This window comes from Xiphias gladius, chromosome 8, assembly GCF_016859285.1.
Source record: "Xiphias gladius isolate SHS-SW01 ecotype Sanya breed wild chromosome 8, ASM1685928v1, whole genome shotgun sequence".
In the NCBI taxonomy this organism is placed as follows: domain Eukaryota; kingdom Metazoa; phylum Chordata; class Actinopteri; order Istiophoriformes; family Xiphiidae; genus Xiphias; species Xiphias gladius.
The window spans coordinates 77,495-98,173 of NC_053407.1; the positions used below are offsets into that span (position 1 = coordinate 77,495).

Here is a 20,679-nt window from a genome sequence, read left to right on the forward strand (position 1 = left end):
ACGTATCCAGATACAGATCACATGTTAATACCAAGTGCTAGTGCTGACATCAGAGCCATTAGGACAGACCTTGTTTTCCTCCATACTTTGTGTGTGACATTGCTGCTAAAAGCTGCTAGAATAATACTCAAAAGACATTTTAAATGATGTAATGTAAATAATTTCTATAAATTATATAAACCTAAATGCTTGCCAATGACAACAGCTGACGGGAAGTAAATTTGGACCCAAATCGTTTCTTAGCAACACATTTGCTGAAAGTATTTCCGATTCTTAATCGGAATCAGAATCAGAAAGAAACTTTATTGATCCCAGCAGGGGATCCCCCAGGCCTGTCCACGTGGAGCAGGCAAATGATGGCATCGTCCATTTCGACATGCAGTTGATGGGTGAACTGGAGGGGGTCCAGTGAAGGCTTGCCCATAGGACGGAGGGAATCCAGGACCAGTCTTTCAAAAGCCTTCATGATGTGTGAGGTCATGAGAACATGTCTTGTAAGACCCAGTGCTGGACTAGTTCTGTGTTGTTATGGTCTGCTAAGTTTCTGTTGCATCCTTACCCTCTATGTCCTGATTCGACTAGGTCAAAAATTCTGTAGGTTAAGTCACCATGACTGACAACAAAGTCACATGACATTTTTTGTGATATTTAATGGGTATGTATCACACCAGATCAATTCACCAGATCAACTCAACTCCTCCTCCACCACTTGTTTTGTCTGCTGACCTCACCTGAGAAACTTATTGAGATCTCCGTGCTTCATGTACTCAAAGACCATGATGAGAGGGTCTCCGTCCACACACACTCCATAGAACTTCACTATGTGCTCATGCTGGAGGTTGGTCAGTAACTCAGCCTCACGCTGGAAGTCCTTCCTGGCTGCAAGAGTGGGGTCCTTCAGAGTCTGGAGAGAGAGAGCGAGAGAGAGAGAGAGAGAGAGGGAAAGAACAAGCTTACATGACCAAATTGTGACCGGTAACCAAAGTTTACACTTTAGCCATGGTGACAGTCATCCTTCCTGTATCTATCCTGCAGTGGCCATACTTCCCTATTCTTCTATTGCATTTCTCTCACTTGGAACACCACTACAGTTGCTGTAGCAAACAACATCTGAAGTAAATAAAAGTATACAGATTCATTTATGTAGCACTAATAACTGCAATTTAGTGTGGGCCAAAGGAAAAAAGACAGAGTGAAGAGTAAAGAAAGCAGCCTGAAGAACAGCCAGGAGGTAGTTAGGACTGTTGATAATGATATATTAAGAAACACACACACAATATTTTTTCTGAAGTGTGAATTTCCTTTCTTTCTGAGTATTTCTTGCTATACCAAGGTGTGATCAGAAACTAGTTGTTTCATTGTGATACTTGCTTTACATGCTTTTTTTACAAATCAAAATACCATGCCAACGTAGTTTACTTGGATTGCATTTTAATTGAATCACGCCATGTTTTTGAGCAGTGAACACTTGGATCAGTGGCTCTGATCCTGCAGTCACACCTTGTGGGTCTAGGATGAAGGCCGGTTTACAACATCTCTTATCCCACTGTGACCCCCTTTACACCGAGACACTGAGAAAACAGCTTCAGGTGCATTACCAGCTCCTTCTGAGTGAAGGAGGACTGACCCTGACGGACTGTATCAGATTTTTGATCTGACCAACAAAGACAGAGATATGTGGAAAATAGGACAATACCTCAATGTACGTATAAATGTATACGTATAACGTGATGTATAAATGTGCGGAAAACTTATGTCGATGAGTTGTGCTGGCAGTATTCTGACCCTCTGTAAAACTCATACATGGACCTTTGATAAATGTTTGAAAACCCATGCTTTATTTTCAGAGTTCAACCAGAAGTACTCAGTGATGTGTGCACTCTCAATGATTGCGTATCCAAGCACACTCAGTTGAACCGTTGCTAGCCTGTAATGTGTACCCAGAACTGAATGAAGAAGAGTAGTATCTAGGGTCACTGGTGGCCCAAAGATTAGAGAAGTGGGATATGAACAAGCAGCTCTTTCCCCTCCCTCATTACCTTCACTGGGGTCCTTTGACCAACACAATTAGCTCCCATCCGTTTTGCACATTTCAGCAGTTTCATTGTCTAGATTAGTGACTGGAACTGGCTGAGGCGTCGTCATGTGAGCTTTGTGTGGTACTGTGATAACTTCCTCTGGTCGTCCACCGAAGACGTGGATGCTGTGGTGTTTTACTGCTTTCACAGACAGCTGATGTTCCCAGTCCCGAGGATTCCGCACTTACCACAAATCATCCAGGGCCTTCAGATCTCTGCTGGCATGCCATAAAGACAGGACGTCTCTGAAAGGAAGACTAGCGTGGTGCATGACATCATCATCACATCACATGTGACAGCTGTGGGGAAGACTACATTAGTAAAAAAGCAAGGGTCCTCGACCACGGACGTCCAAAAAAACTAGTGAGGTGACCCTTGAGATTACACATACTGTTCCCAAGGTAACAAATCAACTTACATACCGAAATGAGATGCTTTTTTACTCTACTATCTTTTTTACATGTTCTATATGTTTTAACTAGGGTGTTCACATTGGAAAAGCTTGCATTTTAATGGCATTATGTAGAATATAATGGCTCCGTTGTGAGAACTAAATTGATTGTACAGGATGCAGATCGGGACCAGTAGAGGGAAAAATCTCAGCTCTTAACAATATGTGTATTTGCGTATACGTACAGAAACATGTATACGTTTACTCCTGCCTTCTTTTCCGTCATTTTCTCCTGCCTCTCCCCACTTATGTTCTTACTCTCCATTTGTTTTTCTCCTTCATCATCCCCCTCATTTCTTCTCCTCATCACTACAATAAGTTCTGCTTCTTTCAAAACACAAAAAAGTTGTTGGGGGTCAGAGCAGAGTGAGACAAATACAACTCAGAAAAGACACAGAGAGCATGAACAATCTGACACTGCACAACACACAGTTTTCTTACAGTATTCTTCTTCAGTGAATGACAATAATGGGTTGAAATGCTCCAACTACTGTTAAAAGCTTTAATAGCAGCACGGCTGCCATGGTTACCTTCTCATTTATCTCTCTCACCTGTCCTCTCTTTCCCTCTCCGATCTCTTGTTTTCCTTATTATTGCTGAGCAGTCTTCTGCTGATATAACATTCATACCCTGAGCGGCTCTGTTCGGTAAAATGTACTTTCACAGTGGTAATGCTAACAAAGTGCCACTGTATAAAACCACATTTTCATTACAATTTAGCCCAACTGTAATGAAGGATTAGGTATATTATATTTCTATGTAATAGAGTTGTGAAGAGAAGATAAAAAGATGCAGGCATATTCTATTCAAAATCACTTTAGGAGGAGGAATCAGTATATAGAGGATCTCTGTCCCTGTCTGGCCAATTCTAAATAGTAATTCAGAAATGCTTTATTTATCTAACATTTAGTGTCAAGATACTGAAAACATTTTGAAGTCACTCCTATAAAAGAAAGCCTGAGAAATAAACAAGTGTTTGATTAACCTTGGCTGCATATGCTTGGTTTTCTCTCGCTTTATTTACAGACTTATGGCTTAGTCAGTATTCTTAGCCCCACTTTTTCAGGCTTAGTTGGGCTAATGCCACCAAATGACATGCAGTTAACGGTACGATACATGTTTGTGACCGTTCTTCTGAAAGAAAACAAACGTTTTACACAATCTGTTATTATTTGGATTTTTTGATTCTATATCCACAGGATTTTCACACACAAATATCTGTGCATGAATGGAGAGAGAGACATGCTGAACCTTAGTTATGTTAAAAAATATATTGCTAGTATGAGATCAACAAAAAAGGGAATTTTCATGGATTTTGTCAATCCTCTCATTTTTCTTTTTGAGATGAATATATTTGGGATTTTGCCACCAGGGTTCCCATCATGCTTCTGGTGAGATAAACAGAGTGAATGTTGCCATTTTAGCCTTTATTTCTTTACATTTTAGTGAATCGGTACCATGATGGTCATGCCGCTTTAATTATTAGCAGTTCTTGTCCACACTGTAACCATGGATACAGACATAAATCACTGGATTATTTTGATAGTGACACACAAAGGAGCACTGTACTGTACAATTAAGCAGTTACCATCCAATCATGCTCTGTGTCATGTAGAAAACGCTGGGCAGGCCCAGTTGATCCTGATGTAGTATCAAGACGGCAGGAGGAAAAGATCGAAGTGACTTTGAAAGAGGATTCATTGCTTGGGCACACATGCATTTAGATGCATGGGAAAGACGTCAGAAAATAGGGTCAGAAACTTACATTTGATGAGCGTGATGCTCGTGCAACAGTGCAACATGAAGGAAAAACAGCAGAGCAACTCTTCCTCAGGTGACTGAGAATCTCAGTGCTGGACGTAATCAGACTGTGTCATCAAGAACAGTCTGTTCCCATTTACACAGAGAGGGAAATTACAGTAGGGCTGCAGAGCATAAACCCTTCATTACAAAGATGAATGCACAAAACCACATTCACTGGTCTACAGAGATGTGGAAAAAAGGCAATCAGATGAGTCATCCTTCACCATATTCTCGACGTGGGCCGGTGCATCTGTGTCGTACAACAAGAGAATGATACGGGTCTGAATGCTGGACCCCTAAAGTGTGGGGATCAAGTGGCTCTGTTATACTGTGGGGGGCATTTGCGGGCACGTTTTGGGTCCACTTGTCCCCTTAGAGGAAGGGTCACTGCCACTCAAAACAAAGTTGTTCTCAGTGATCACCTTTATCCTGCGATGAAACATTTCTATCCTGGTGGGAGGGATCTCTTCCAGGATGACAAAGCCCCCATCCAGAAGGCACCAGGGGTCACTGAATGGTTTGATGAGTATGAAAATGACGTGAATCATATGCCGTGAACTTCACATACACCAAAAGTGGTAACTGGTTATAATATTGTGGCTCATTGGTGTACGTGTGAGCACGGATATATGCATATGCAGTGAATTACTGCAGTAGTGATCTATGTGCACATGGATATCTGGTGTTCATATCCAGTGAAATGTTAAAGTATAGGTTTTCAGGTGCCCATATGAACATTAAAAAGGGTTTTGCTTGCTGTAATCATTCCACCTGTTCAAACTGGCTAAAAGAGATTCCTTCCCGATGCACATTCGATGTAAGTGATGGGGCACAAAATCCAAAAATCTTCTTTCTGTGCATGAATGTAATCCAATATTTAACTGCAGCTCATATGAGGCTTCAGCAGACAGCAGTCTGAGTCAGTCAAATTGTAAGTGACGCGTAATCTACGGCCGCTATCGACAGGGTGACACTGTTTCCCAGTGCTTTCCAAAACTGTCATAAATGACCGTTCATAAACTGTGTAATGATGGGGTGGGGGGCAGGGTTCGTCTCGTCTTCTGTCTTATCAGGAGTCTTATCAGGCGTGTAGTGGTGGGTTGATATTAGTCTAATTTACATGTTTGAGTTTTTGTGTATTTTTGTATATTCTCAGCTGGCTTGCTAAAGTGAGCCAATGGCAGGCCTACACACAGAAACCACTTGTGTTGTTCCGAGGTGCAAGTTGTGTAAAACCAGCGGTGTCAACGACAGAATATCTGGAGAGCTGTGTGCAGTCGTGAGGCTAAGCTAGCTGCTGGGCCGTCAGTAAATAAATCCAAACTGTAGGCTGACTGCTTGTTAAACCACTACATTTTATTTCCTCTTACTACTTGTGTTAAATACAGAAGAAGAGACGTGTGGTTCAGGAGGACTTTGTTTTGTTTTGTTGTTTTGTTGTTTTGTGGTATTAATGTTGTTGAAACAACTTTAATACAATAAATGACGTAACTAAGTACTTTTGCTGTATTATTCTTGCAGAATTACCCTGTTTCCATGTAATTTTGTCCCATCATATACAGCTTTACACAGCCAGCTCACAAATGTCCTTTCCAAGTTTTGGGAGAGCTCAGTGTTTGTGTGCTTGGTTTGTCAATGGGCTTGGACCAAAATGACTCGGCAGGCGATTGAATCAGTCCCTAACCAACCCTCTGATGATCCTTCCTGCATGTGACTGCATCAAAACTCTCCACTCACAGGCTGTCATTCGATTCCCTTCAGGATTTCAGAGCTGGGAAAACATGACAGCTGTTCTAGAAACATTGCCTCTGTTTCAGTTGGGTATTAGCTACCCGCCAGGGTCCCATCTGAGGGAACATTCAGTCTGGTTCCAGTCAGAAGGGATAAATTATGATCATTGCTATGGCACAGTATCTTCAATTTGGGTGTTCCCCAAGTGTACACTCCATGCTAGCTGCAGAGGAAGTGAGGGGACTCTGCTTTCCCCTAATGCTTTGCAGGGAGGACATATTTATAGCTGGTAGTAGCTACTGATTGACTTGGAGATGGAATTGGACTGCACTTCACTGGTCCTTAAAAAGAAAATAGACAGTCACACAATTATTAGAATTACTAATTATGATGCGTGAACATTCTCAGGAAATTAAAATGAAATGTTGTGGTCTAATGCCTAGAGATGGCCTCTGGGGGGTTGCTAGTGCCTGAAATTTACAAGAGAAGGAACATGGGCCCTGTGCAGGTAATGTCAGATCTTAATAATATTGGATTTCACTGTAATTGGAAGTTCCATATGGACTATTCCAGGATGTGGGCAGAAATGAGCCGCTGTTACTGCTGTGGCATCTCCCATGCGAACCTGCACAATAACACTGAAGCGCTTTTGAAGTTTTTGCCAATCAATCACCAAGTGAATCTATTAGAACCTCCTACATTCTAGAAACAAATGGTTTGTCATCTAGACCCCAATGCTCACCGAAATTGATCTCAGTTTAAAGAGATGCTGTCATTGCTAGACATCCTTTCCTCAATTTTCATTCGTAACGGACGATTTCCTGCCATAATCAGTTCAAGTATCTCTGAATTCACTGTCAGTGAAATTGCTTTCTTGAGCATCACGTTGGCACCGCAGTAATGGGGTTATCGCTAGAGTGTCCAACACACAAATCAGCTGCTGAATTAGTGAAGCCAAAAAAGGAGCAGAGGCTTCTGTCTTCCACATTCAGCCTAGTAACTGGCTCATCTAGGTTTGGCTTCCTTGTAGGTTTGGCTGAGCGATTTGAAGCCCAATGTTAAACCAAAGTCTTGCTGCCCAAAAAGACAAATGTCAACCAACAATTACCAGAGGTATACCTCATGTGTTTGAAGTGGCAAAATTTTAAAATCACGGTGCCTTCAAAGTTGGATTTTTAACTACAGTAGACTCACATATAAAGGTTAGATGACAATTGCGTTTGGGTTTAAGCACCTTTTGAGTAAGGGTTGGGGTAGGTAAGGCCGACAAAATCTTTGTCAAACACACTTAGGTATGGATACGAAAAGTAAAGTATTCGAGTGATCTATCTCAGTAAAATAAACGGTGAGTCATTCCACTTGTTTGGGGAGTGTTTCCAACAGTACCAGTAGTGATCAGCATTTTATTTGGTTATATACTAAAATCAAGGTATTTGTTTTAAAATATTACAATATTTGAGTGTGTAAGGATGGCCCTCTGCTAATTTCCATCTGGTTATCCTTTATTAACTGAATTGCTTGAATACTGGGCTATGTTCATTTGCCATAATTATAGTAGTCTAATGCCCTGTCCTACGAAGCACAATGTGAGTTGTGTACAGTTTTACGATATGCAAATGGCAACAGTGTAGATCCAGGACTTTTGCTAAAATATGCTATCATGGAGGTATGGAACATCCCATCCCACTGTCTATACATAAAAACATCCTTGACGAAAAATGAAAACTGGTCCTGACAGATACAGTGTGTGCGTGTGAGTATGTGTGTGTGTCAGATAGGACCAGTTGTAAGGATGGCAAAAATAGCATGATAATAATAAGGACAATAAATCCTGCAGGATTAAAAAGGCTGCAGCTGTAATCCCTCTATATCCTAACTAAGACTAACACCTTACTGCCGCAGGTCAATGTGTCAGCCATATTTATTTATAACTGCTGCTGTGCTGACAAGAGACCCCCTGTCCTCAACATATGTCTGGTTAATAATCCAATCCATGCCATATTAGTCACATATTAGCTTTATTGAGAGTTTTAGCATCATATACTGGACTGAAGGTTTTCAGACCCTGATATTTTCTCTCTGGAACATTTGTTTTGCAAATTTAGCTGCATACATCATGTCTCATACTCAGCCATATTCAATGTGAGTATGCACCTGCACACTCCAGATTTTCTCATAAAACACTAGAGCAGGGATTTCAAACTTTGATTGTGTGCGTTAGGGTGTGAATTTAGATGCTCATGTCGTTCAAATCCCTTAAATTGGCAATTTTTGCAGTGTTTGCATTTTGAGTGGTTCATAAACTTGGGAAACCTTTAAAAATGAACTAAATGAAGTATATTAATGTTAATATTGGATTTTATGTAAATGTAACTGCCAGCAATGGAGGGTTTGCAGCCATTCTGTCAGCAGTTTGTCAACATGTCTTTAGTTCTTTTCACCAAGTATCGTAGCTGTCGGAAATTCGGACATCTCCAACTTGGAGGCTGACCTGAACGTATTTTCTGACTAACTAAATGCTTAAATTTATGGTTTGTCAGATAAAGCAACATTAGACCCACCCTACCTGGTACAAGCCCACGTCTTTCAAACTCCACACCTCCACTTTATACCTCAACTTTCTGTTTAACATCTGTTGCCTCCATACCCAACCTAACATTACTTAAGTAATGTCACTTTAGTCATTTTCCCAGACTTGAGAAAGTTCCGCTACAACTCTTTTCAAAGGCTGTGTAGTAGTCCACGTGACTAGTAAAATAACTGATGTGTAAAGTTACTAATTGTAAGCTTTCTGAGCTAATGCTATATTTTATCTGCCCTGTCAGTTCTATACTATTTGCCTGAAGGTTTCCTGGACAGGTCTGTGTAATTTGGTAATTATTCTACAGAAAATGGACATAGTATTCTGAGACAGAGCACTTGGGAGGTACCCACTTATTTCACCTTCTAAGAAAGAACAATAAAATGATATGAAGCGTACCACTGGTTCAGGGAGAGCACCAAGTTGTGCTTCCATCGGCTGATTGGCACCAGCTGTTGTATTCATGCTTCACCATCACTAGATTATCCATCAGCTGTTTGGCTAGCAGCTGACTAGCAATGTCCAATTGTATTCACACATGTATATGGCTGTTACAAGCTTTCAACAGGCCTTTTGCATGAAAGACATTTTGACATGCGGCAGTAGGAAAAGCACAGGTGTAACTGATCAAGCGATCAAATTCTTGTCTTTGCTGACCTCTAATGGTTTTATGTTTTCACCTAGTTGCAGTGATGTATAGGGGTGCTCCAGGAGCCCGTGGCATCACTAACTGGTGTGGTTGGAGGCTCAGCAGAGCAGGTCTCTGACCACACACAGCTACTTTTCAGCCTGGTATGAAGTTACTCTTTAATGTTCATGTATGTGCTTGTTAAAGTTCATCCATATGCTAATTCATAGAATCAACTTGAGTCGAATATGAAGCCCAGCCAGCTGCCTTTAATGACTCACATTTAATATTAATGTGATGAACTGCACTTCAATTATGTGCAACATGAAAGAGCACAATAACCATTAAACGTACAATGAATTCACTGTTTAGATATAGTGGGTCAATGGAAACAGCAGTTCTGGTATGTGACATCATTACATACAATGAAATTCTTTGCTGAGGAAAGGTGTGTTGTCTAGCTGACGAGTTACCCACTTAAAGTGGCCATTCTTCCCGTGAGGAGAAGAATGATGCTTGGCATGGGACTGAAGAATTGCTGTCAGGTCAGGAGGAAGTCGAGGTACATCACGGAGGTGACTCTCTCAGTCCGCTCTGGTTTAGTGTTATCGGAGAAAATGTTTCCTCACAAATGTATATAGAGCCAAATAAACGGCACACCCTTTTGGCATGGTTTGTCATGGCTCCAAACCAGTATGGAGCTCTAACAGTGGGAGCTGCTGGTGGCCCCTGCAGAGAGCATCTTCACAATACATTTCAATGAGCTCCAACGGCACGTCCAGTTTCATGTCTCTGCATGTCTCTCTCTGTAGAAGAGAAATCTTAAAAAGCTCTGGTTCAGTTCCGTGATAAGTGATGAGATCACAACCACATATTTACCCATTTTCACAGAAAGGTTGATGTTTGGGAAAATGGATATAGTTCCCCGCAGAGTTGTGGGGTGCGCATCACTGCCGTTGATAATTTGCCCAATAAAAAAAGTCACGACAAATGATTTCATGTGTGCGCACATTTGTGACACGAGTCCATCTTTTCCTACAGAGCTGTGTGTTTTAACAAACACACCACTCAGTTCATCACGGCTGTGACCTTTTTCTTTCAAAAAATAACCACTTACACATCTCAGCGAATGCACCCGCTCTGGAAATGTCCAATGACTAAACCAGCACGCCCGCGCATGCTGGATTATGTCCCCCGTATTACGCATCACATCGTGACAGGGAAGTCTGACACTCCCGTTAATTAAGCACTCTTAATGGAATGAGATAACAGTTTTCACCATGATACTCATCCCATCACCCAGCTGGGCGGCTCTGGCACAGAGTGCTTCCTGTGCCTGATATTTCAGCATAGTGAAGTGGCAACTAGTGTTCACAAGGGGCTGCATTTTAATATAGTCAGTGGGCTAGATATCATGTTAATTTTGACTCACAGGCCAGTGGAAGGTGTGCAGGCTGCAGTTGGTACGCCCCTGTACTAAACTATTGGAGCTGTAACATAAGGCTGGCGTGCTGTGTGTTTCTTTTGAATGAAGGTGCAGAAGAAAGATTAGATGAGATCAAAGCATTTGACTTTTGATGACAGCTGCTTGCTGTAGAATTTAAAGTGGCTACATTTGATATTCCTATGAAAACCATGTCTTGATGATATGATAATGTAAAATCAATGTGACAATGACAAATCTGCCGCTGCTAGTGTTGAAGCTACAGAGAATTATCAGCTGAATCTGCAGCTTTATGCAGCTTTATATTGAATTTCAGCATGTTCATCTGCCTGGACCACAACTTTAGTAAAGTCATGTAAAGTCAGTTTTATTCATAGAGTCTCAATTTGTAACAGAATTTAGCTCAGCATCACTTTTCATACAGAGAAGGTCTAAACCGTACTGACCGTAAATTATTATTCACAGGGACCCAACATTTCCCTGTGAGCGAGCAGGGAAATGTGGCGAAGGTGGCGAGGAAAAACTCCCTCACTCTAACCGGTCTCATAGCGTTGTTGCTGTCTTCAGAGGAAAAACCTCTAAAAAAGCCACTGTACACTACCTGCTACCACGTTCGCCATATCAACTTAGAAAGTGATGCTATGTCGATGTTATGTTCCCTTCTTGTTTCCCCTGCCCCCAAGTGACCAAAAAATAAATAAATAAATAATCCAGGTTTACCCAGGTTCATGGCTCTTCAAAGCACTCTGAGAGGGAGGCTTTAACCCAACATACTCACAGAAGTGTTACTCAGTAATATGTCACTGTGCTCTAACTGGGAGTGGGCTGGCTAAAGAGCTGTTTAAATACTCTAGCAGACGTGATGTTCTAGTTTTGTTTTTCTTTGTACTTTCAAGTGGACCTAAAAGTGATTTTGCATGAAAATATTAATTGATCAGTGGCTAGGTTGGAGTGAAGGGCCTTTGAATGAGTTTCCCTTTGCTGTATATAAAAGTCAAAGTCAGCCCAGACTGAAAGACAATGCTTAAAACCACTGCAGGGCTGATTCACTTCAGAGAACCAGGAGAAAGTTTTTAATGAAAAAGAAAGAAGCACCGGAACAGAATGAGTTTGTAACTGAGGAGCCTTTAACTGCACAACAACACATGGTGGCTGTGCGTTTGTGTTCGTGAGCGATCAAACAGCTTGTCAGCATCTCTCCCTGAGATGCAGCTGACTGTAGCTGCCAGCTGGATCACACTTGTCCCATCAGCTGGATGAATTTCCATACACGGCTTTTCTCTATGCCGCTAAGAAAAGCAGCTGCCAATGTTCACACAGACACACACATGTTGATCGAGGTCCCTTCTGGGAACATTACATAGACTTGCATTCATTTTCTGGAGACTTATCCTTACCACTGACCCAAAAATCCGCTTTTTTCCCAACTGGGGACACGGCTTTTGTTCCCAGTTGGACAAGCTGTCCCCAGTTAAGTGTTCTTTAGTCTGAAATTTGTGCCCGAAATTAGCCTATGACAGACACAAACACACACGCACTGCTTCTATCTCTTACCTTTACAGCTACCAGCATCTTGTCCTTGGTGGGACTCAGGTTGTAGCATTCAGCCAGGAAGACCTTGCCGAAGGCTCCCTCTCCAAGCTCCCTCTTCAAGATAATGTCCCTCCGTTTAATATGCTGAACATCTGCAAGAGACGGAGAGGGACGGCCTTAACATTCATTACAATCCCTTTTAAAAAAATGCTACCACACAGCCACTTAAAAGGCTTCCTCTTATCCCTTCAAAATGCTTACACTTCAGAATTTGGTGGAGCCTGTTGCCTTTTATTCCTATTGTAACTTTCAGTGATTTCTGGTCCCAAATGCAGGCACAAACAGAGGCAGGCAGGATGAGAGAGGTGACTACTTAATGAGTGAAATGAATTGACAGTAATTCAGGTAAACAAGATGGCAGAAAGAAATCCAAGAATGCGGGTGTTGGGAAAATAAAGACGAGGAAAACTGAGGAACAAAACTGAGAATGAAAACTGACAATCCAAGAAACAAGGAGGGAACACAGAGGAACCGACGAGGAGTGGAGGGAGCACAGAGACTGAAACACACTAGTGGGGGGACGACAATAGGAGACGAATGAAACTAATTGAGGCGGGGTAAGCGACCACAAAAGACGGGAAAAAACACCGGGACAGGAAGCAAGACAAACAACAGACACGTAAGGAAATTCATTTCAGAATAAAACAGGAGGGCCAGCTCATGACACCCATGAATCATTACATTTCACTTAAAGGCTCAGCTCAACAATTTTCATTAGAGTTAGGTTCCCTTGAAGAAACAGATTGTTATTGTTATCTGGAGGAACCCCTCACCATAACCATCAATTGGTTAAAAAAACCCCTATCTTTTCAGTACAAACTAGCAAATTCTCGACCCATGAAACGTTTTTGTTTTCAAAACAGGAGAACTCCAATACAGACTGTGCTAGTTTCAAGAACAAAATCCCTGATTCTGTGTTTCCGTTCCGGCTTATAGTGGAAGTGTTGTGTGACATTCTGATGGACTTAAACTGTCCCTTTAAACATAATCATGTTTTTTTTTTTTTTCCCACCCGGTCAAGTCTTTTATACTGATGGTGTGTACATGCGTGTGAGTGTGTGTGTGTGAGAGAAATAGAGTTAATGGAGGGGAGTCATCTGAGTATACCTGCACCACAGTGTGTGTGTGTGTGTGTGTGTGTGTGTGTGTGTGTGTGTGTGTGTGTGTGTGTGTGTGTGTGTGTGTGTGTGTGTGTTACTGATGACAGGTGACTGCCCCCTCTTTCTCAGTGTTAATGACAACATTAACCCAAGCTATTTGTAACTGAATTAATTAACCTGCATGGCACACACACACACACACATATATCACCACACTTCGTGTACCTGTGTGTCTAATGGGTGTGTGTGCTAACACTGCACCGTGAGGATATGCTTAGATGCACACGATCCTCTATATGGGCGAATTATCATAAGTGTGTGTAAAGTGTGTATTCATTACGTTTACATGACAACCAGCATCCCAGTCTCTCGTTTTTCTATCTGACATTTTTCTGTTCAAATTCATCAAATAATTTACCGTGGCTTTAATTTCCTCAAATCAAAACTCTGCTGTAGCTTTACTTTTATGCAAATAAAGAAACAGCAAAAAATTCACACTGATTTAATCAGCTCATGCTACTGAGGTGGAAGGCTCAGAGGAGCAATTTTCAATGTGTCAACTGCCTAATATGTAGCTTAATATGATCTTAATTCTTCAGTCAAGTAGACAGTCAAAGTCCTTAATAACCCTCAGGTCACTTAACACAGAAACACAGAGCTATCCTAAAAAATGAAAATGAAAATTATTATGTCATGGCCATGAGCTATAACTGTCTCTCCTTTGATTCAAAAAGTCAAAAACAAAACAGAAACAAAACTGAAGAGCAGTTTAGACCTGTTGTGAAGTCAGTATCTGCAAAGAAGTGAAATTCTTCTTTTTGCTCTCTGGTGACAATGTTGTGAATGAGACTTGCTCAGAAATGGAGCAGAACTAGGGGCCTGAAAGAGCAATTTTCAATCATGGTATGGCTCAACTCTCATGCACTCACATTTACTCATGACCAGGCGACATCCTTTAGCCCTAATCAAGTGATTCACAATGAGGTTTTTTGCAGTTAAGCGAGCTGGTTGAATTCAACTTGGAACACTCGTACATGCCTTGCACAAAAAAAAAAAAAACATTAAAAAATCAGCAAGGTTTAATAATACAAAAATGCTCTTGCGTGGGGCCCATTGTCAATGGATGTATGTTATTGGCATGAATGATTAGGTAGACTAGAAAGTTACTGCCTCCAAAAGTCTGTTTAACCCAATTAAGCGGATCTCTCTCACTGCGACTGTGTTGATGGAGCTGCAGACCCACCAGCCTCCTCGTTACTGCATTAGTTCAGTAGACTGCTGGTTTGAGTTCCTGTCATGACCTTCCCTGCTGCCACCTCTGGTCCGTTTCATGGATGACCACCAGCTCTTAATACCATCTATTGCACATAGTGCTGCTGAAATACCACTGGACACCTTCTGCACAAACACATTTGACAGCTTCATAAAGACAAAAGAACGTGTTTGCTGCATTGATGGATGCTTTCTGGATGATTGGTACTTTGTTGCCCTGTCTAAAAGCCATTGTGTTTCATTCTCTGCTTGACTGCCTTTCTGTCATCTAGAGGTCACCTTTTCATTATGACTGATATCAGGGTTGAACTTTTTGAGCTTGTTGGAGGAAATCTGACCTTCATGTCTGATCAAATGGCTTCTAAAGCCCTGCTGTAGCTGCTTGTTTTCCTCTCTCTTACCAAAGTCGTTGTTGTTGTTTTCTTGGGCTGTCTGGAGTGAACACAGTGGATGGGTCAAAATGGATTGTGAACACTCTCAAAGTGAGAAAGGCGCATTTTTAATGTATTCCCCAAGACCCAACAGTCCATGTCCTTCCTGCATCAACAGCAGCACCTCAGCGTGCACTGGAAACAACCAGTGCTGGTCCAACTCCATGCATCCATCACTGTCAGTAGTGGCTCCTGCTCCTACAGGGTGTCAGCTACAGCTGCAGCTGAGAAGTCAAAGGTCTGCACAACAGCAGAGCAGAGGAGAAGCTCAGTGACTGTCAGGTCCACCCGTGCACACAGTGGCCTATGGGACACCCCACTCTGTCTCTGAAAGACACTGCTGCTGCATCACCAGCAGCTCTTTGTAGCCAGTGGTAATTATTCATATCAATCACAGCCACATACCTTGCAGGCTGTGTCTCTCTTACAGGTAGGCATATATTTAGCCTTGAGGCGTTGTTTTTTCTTGTTTTATTCATGCCATAAAATCTGAGTAGCTATATGCAGCTGTACTATTCACCCTGAGAGTTGTAAGTGGAATATCTAAATTTAATTTCAGTTTTCACATCAGCACTAAGTCTATATGTCGTGTGATGTGTCATCCTTGCCAATCCTGAGGATGGACTATGATGGTGCTTTATGTGGGTTGTAATATTCGTCAAACTGAGCCCTCGGTGACTGGGCACATCCCTGTCACTTTCTTTGGCACTATCACAGCAAATATTTGACGTTTACATTGCTAACACTACGTAGAACCTTCAAGGACTGCAAGTTCTGTAAAAATTTACATGAATATGAAATGTAATATATGTATCAACAGATTAGACTCTTCTGACTTTGTGGTCATTTTCATAAAAATAATGTCTGTACAATGCAACTCAGAGTGAGGCCTTTAAATATGGTGTCTCCCTACCTTCACAGCTGTCCAACACTGGATTAAATCTTTCAAAACCTTATGTTATATATATATATATATATATATATATATATATATATATATATATATATATATATATATATATATATATACACACACAAACACACACACACACTCATATATATATAAGCGTACGCTCAGTGGCAAGGTAATAACACAAGAACAGATCCTCCCAGGGCTGAGACTGAACAGTACTGGAAGAGCATATGGGAGAAGGAGGCATCACATAACACCAATGCTCAGTGGCTAGTGGACCTAAGAGCGGACCACAGCAATCTCCCAGAACAAGATCCAGTAACCATTACAATGGCGGACCAGATATGAATAGCTGGACAGCACCGTGAGAGTGAGATTTTTTTTTTTTTAATATATAGACATAAATATATATATTACATTAAAATGAAAGCGATAGGTTTCACCTATATGACCAAAATGACACGGAAATCAATATGGTGAATTGTAGCAATTACAATTTTTCAAACTCAAGACAGAAAATGTGGAAATCGGGATTGGGGACTGGGAAAACATGGATTTTAATTAATATTAGCTAGTTATCAAACTTCAAAATTCTGATGAGCGTTTTTGGTAGCATAAGGAAAGCAAAAAACAAGTCTCCAGCGCAAACAAAACTAATCCAAAACACTGTTAATATTTCATAATGAGGTTAGGACTGTGCTTTGGGGGGACACATATTTCTGCTACACCCACATATGATAATATCACTAAAATGTATTAATTAGTCTGCGTCTCAAGATGAACAACAAACTGTATTCAGCTCAGGTCCCTGCAGGACAGCAGCAGCAGTATGGGTCTGGGGCCTAGAGGGACAGCTCATTTGGGGCATTTATCACATTTGTACAACAAATTCTGAAGATATGAACCAGTTAGTCTTTTTTTGCATTTGGAGTATGTAAACATTTGATACGATCCTGCAGGATGGATGGAGGACAGGGAAAATGACAGGACAGAGGGTTAATTACTGCACTTTAAAAACAGCGCTTATGTAAAGAAATAATTGCCCTGGGAGGGGATGTCATTCAAGCTTCACAGCCCCCATAAGTCCATGTGAATAAATGCTGAAACGTTGGACCATGAATGCATAATGTTTTAATATTTATCCTCTACTTTTCTGTGTGTCTTGCAACTTAAACGTTAATGCTTGGTTTTCTAATACAGTCACTAAGTGGTGGTGGCTATTGGTCTTTTGGGTATCTGTTAGTGGTTACCTGTTCCTTCACCCCCAAGGAAACTGGCTTGTTATAAGGTGAACACAGATTCTAGCCAAGTGGGATGAAGCTTCCAGCTCTGACAAACGCAAACACTCAAAGCAATGTTGTTGTCTCTTTTAGCTGAACTCAACGTCTTTGTGGCCGTCTTTGTGACTGAATATATTCACTACACCACAGAATATTAAAGTTTTAGACAGGATAAACATCACCATTATGATTTTTGATAAACTACATGCATTCCAAAACCATGGGCATTCTGCTGCTGCTGTTAGTGCCTCAGTGTTTCTGGGAAGGCTTCTGATTTGTTCAGTAATTCAAATTAGTCTGGTGTTGCACTCATTGATGACTACTTTCCTCTTGATGCATAAGCAATCAATCAATCTGAGCTTTGTAGGCGGGATTACGGATGGAAACGTCATCTTCCTAAATAGCTAGCTATGAACAACTGCCAGAGAAAAAAGACCGCAAAATTCAAAGGATGGATGCAGCTGTACAGATTGTTGTCAGTCAACATCCAGAAGTAGCAACTCTTAAAAACAAATATTCCTTCAATTAACAATTAACATTAACTGCACCTGGCAACAGTTACCGCAACTTCTGTGTTAACTGAAAATTAGATACTGATACTGATACAGATACTGGACGTCACTCAATACTGCTGACTTACGGCAAAATAAAACCAAAAACATCCTTCTCCCAAGAAGTCAGGTAACATGAACACAATGAATCAATGAAGTTGGAATTAAATGACAGTTCAATCTGATTATTACGACAGGATTTTGCCTCCATCCAGCCAGAGGAGCATCAGTGACAGTCTCTGATCCAGTTCAGAGGTGTTTGATTGGGCTGAGGTCAACGGTCTGTGCCAGCCAGTTAAGTTCTTCCACACCAAACTGGGAAAACCATTACTTTATGGAGCTGGCTTTGTGCACGGGGGGCACTGTCATATTGACACGGGAAAGGGACAAACACAAACTGTTGACACATGTTGGAAGGGCATTATTGTTTTAAATTTCAGTGTATAATGTAAAAAAAAGATTTCCGTTAAGGGCTTGATGTAATCCAAACAGACACAGACCGTGGGGCGAACTGCAGACATCTGCACAAAGGTCAACATGGACCTATCAACTATGTGGACATGGCAAAATTGTCGCCTTATGGTTGCTCTAGATCAAGGGTCAGGGCACTTGTCATATTCATTAGGATTCAAACTCTGGAGACCATAAATAGCAGATACCATTTCATGCTAATCTGACTAATATTTGTTAAGACATCCCACTTTAGACCAAAGTTTCAGCAGTCGAACTGAATGTCATCCACTGACAGCTTGTCAGTTGTCAACAGTTAGCACTGTTACATGTAACTCACACACAGATGCTGAAGTTCTATCACCAGTTCTTCTGGTGTGGGATTTTGTTTTCTCTCCTGTTGTCTTGTTTTTCTTTCTCACAGGATGGAGGAGTGACAAGTTTGAATTCTCAGGAAATGTTTCTGATGGTCTGTATATCTGTGTTAGTCCTGTGAGACAGAATGAAGAGCTGCCGAGGGAGTCTCGCTCACTGGATGTGGTAATGGGCTCAAGCCCAACACGGTGTGCATGAAACTGATCCTGAAACTGCTAGCGGCTCTCAATTAAAGATTTTGTGCCGTGACCTCTAACTTTTAACATTCTGTCAGAGTCTTTCCAGCTTTAGCCTGTACTGTATTTGAGCTGGCACTGCTGTGTGCATGAATGAATCGCTTTAGCACAGCAGGTGGTGGGCATGCACACACACACACACACACACACACACACACACACACACACACACACACACACTTACAGTAAAATCTACTAAAAGCCACATACAAGCCAGTATATACATGTAGAGCAGCAGAGACACACATGGGAACACACTCACCCTCAAACACCCACACACACACAAGAGTTAGCTGAATGAGTTGACCGTTCCACCACTGGGCTGCAATTAGCGAGACTGTAATGAGCTCTGGGACTCGCATCATTCAGGAGCATACATATAGTTGCTATAGCGGCTCTGAGGAAGGAGAGAACAGGAGAGTAAACTGCACTGGAAAAGGCCCTTTCAATCATTTCAACAACACTTTACTTAAAGTGCTGATTTTAATGCATTATAAGCAAGTAATGATTGTATGGGAATTATTTCAATTGCCTGGTAATAAAAGAATCATTGTGCAAAAACGCCAGGGGGGGATGTGTAACAATACAGCTGTATAGTTTATGGCCTGATAATATTGTAATGGGAATGTACAGTAACGCTTTGCTGATTTTAATGTGAAGCTTTTTCCAATATTGTCTTAATTGAAGGTAGATTATTCAAGGGCTCGAACTGCTTTTGCTGGAATTACAAAACACAAAACCCAACTGAGGAAAAAGAAATGATACAGATCATATAAAAACTTGGTACGGTGACATAAAGACAGCAGAGTACAGGGACAGTGAGGGCTTTTCTTTCAGAATGGAAATGTCCCGTATGAGACATTCAGCCCGGGTGATAGATAGATAGATAGATAGCCTGATAAGTGACCTCTTGGTGTTAAATGAACCAGCCTGTGAGCCCAAACTGTTTTTTGTCAATAGCAATTGGCTGGTCCATGATAGGATTTACATTTCCACACCTACAAACCGCAGTCCATCACAGCACCACACTGGACAACTCAGGGATTGCTCTTGAAGAGTTGGAGACAAAGGGATTTATATTTTCGTCTGTGCAAAAGTGTGGAACACAGTTTCACGCTGGTGAATTAGTACTTTCCTGAGGCTGCACTGATTTGGTATCTTGGTGACTCGCAGTCCACCCCAGCGGAAGGAGAGGCATGGTCGCTACGAGCAGGTCAACTGTTCTGCACACTCTTGTTCCATAACATTTCGGTCACTTTATCTGGTGAAGGCACATCCCCATAAACCTAGCTAAAATTACACAGCTCCCTTGTTTCATGTTTTGTTCAGCTTCCATTCTATGTTTTTCACCCAGCTGACACATGACCACGGAGAAAAAGAAAATATTAATACACAACAGAATCAAGAGTAATGAGGGAGAAGTGTATACTGACGGCCTCTCCTTTACTCTGATGCCTCTCTTTACAGCCGTCTGAAGGCAGCAGGTATCTGTTCCATCTCCAGTCTCTAATGGAGTGTTAATGTCACTATCAGGCCACAATTATGCACAGTAGACCCGCCTGCTAAATTTTGTGCGACAAGCACCAGACTTTTGCAAAATAATTTCTATGCTTATGTGAACATCAAACTTGTCATTATAAATAATCTTTAATGTTTAATTACAATACAGGCAGATGTTTGGCTGCGATCACCAAAATTATCTGGTAGAGACTGTTAAGGTAAAGCTTTATAGTGTGGCTCTGATAAACAAGAGTCTTCAAAA

At 41.4% G+C, this 20,679-nt stretch overlaps 1 protein-coding gene across 1 annotated transcript in view; it reads right to left on the minus strand.

Moving 5' to 3' along the window:
- Positions 1-20,679, minus strand: part of ntrk3a (neurotrophic tyrosine kinase, receptor, type 3a) — a 223,015-nt gene that overhangs the window by 20,167 nt on the left and 182,169 nt on the right. Inside the window, exons 14-15 of the mRNA XM_040133118.1 lie at positions 12,271-12,401; positions 732-904 (exon numbers count right to left, since the gene is read on the minus strand). Of these exons, the coding sequence (XP_039989052.1) occupies positions 732-904; positions 12,271-12,401 (304 nt within the window). The remainder of the gene's footprint in view (positions 1-731; positions 905-12,270; positions 12,402-20,679) is intronic.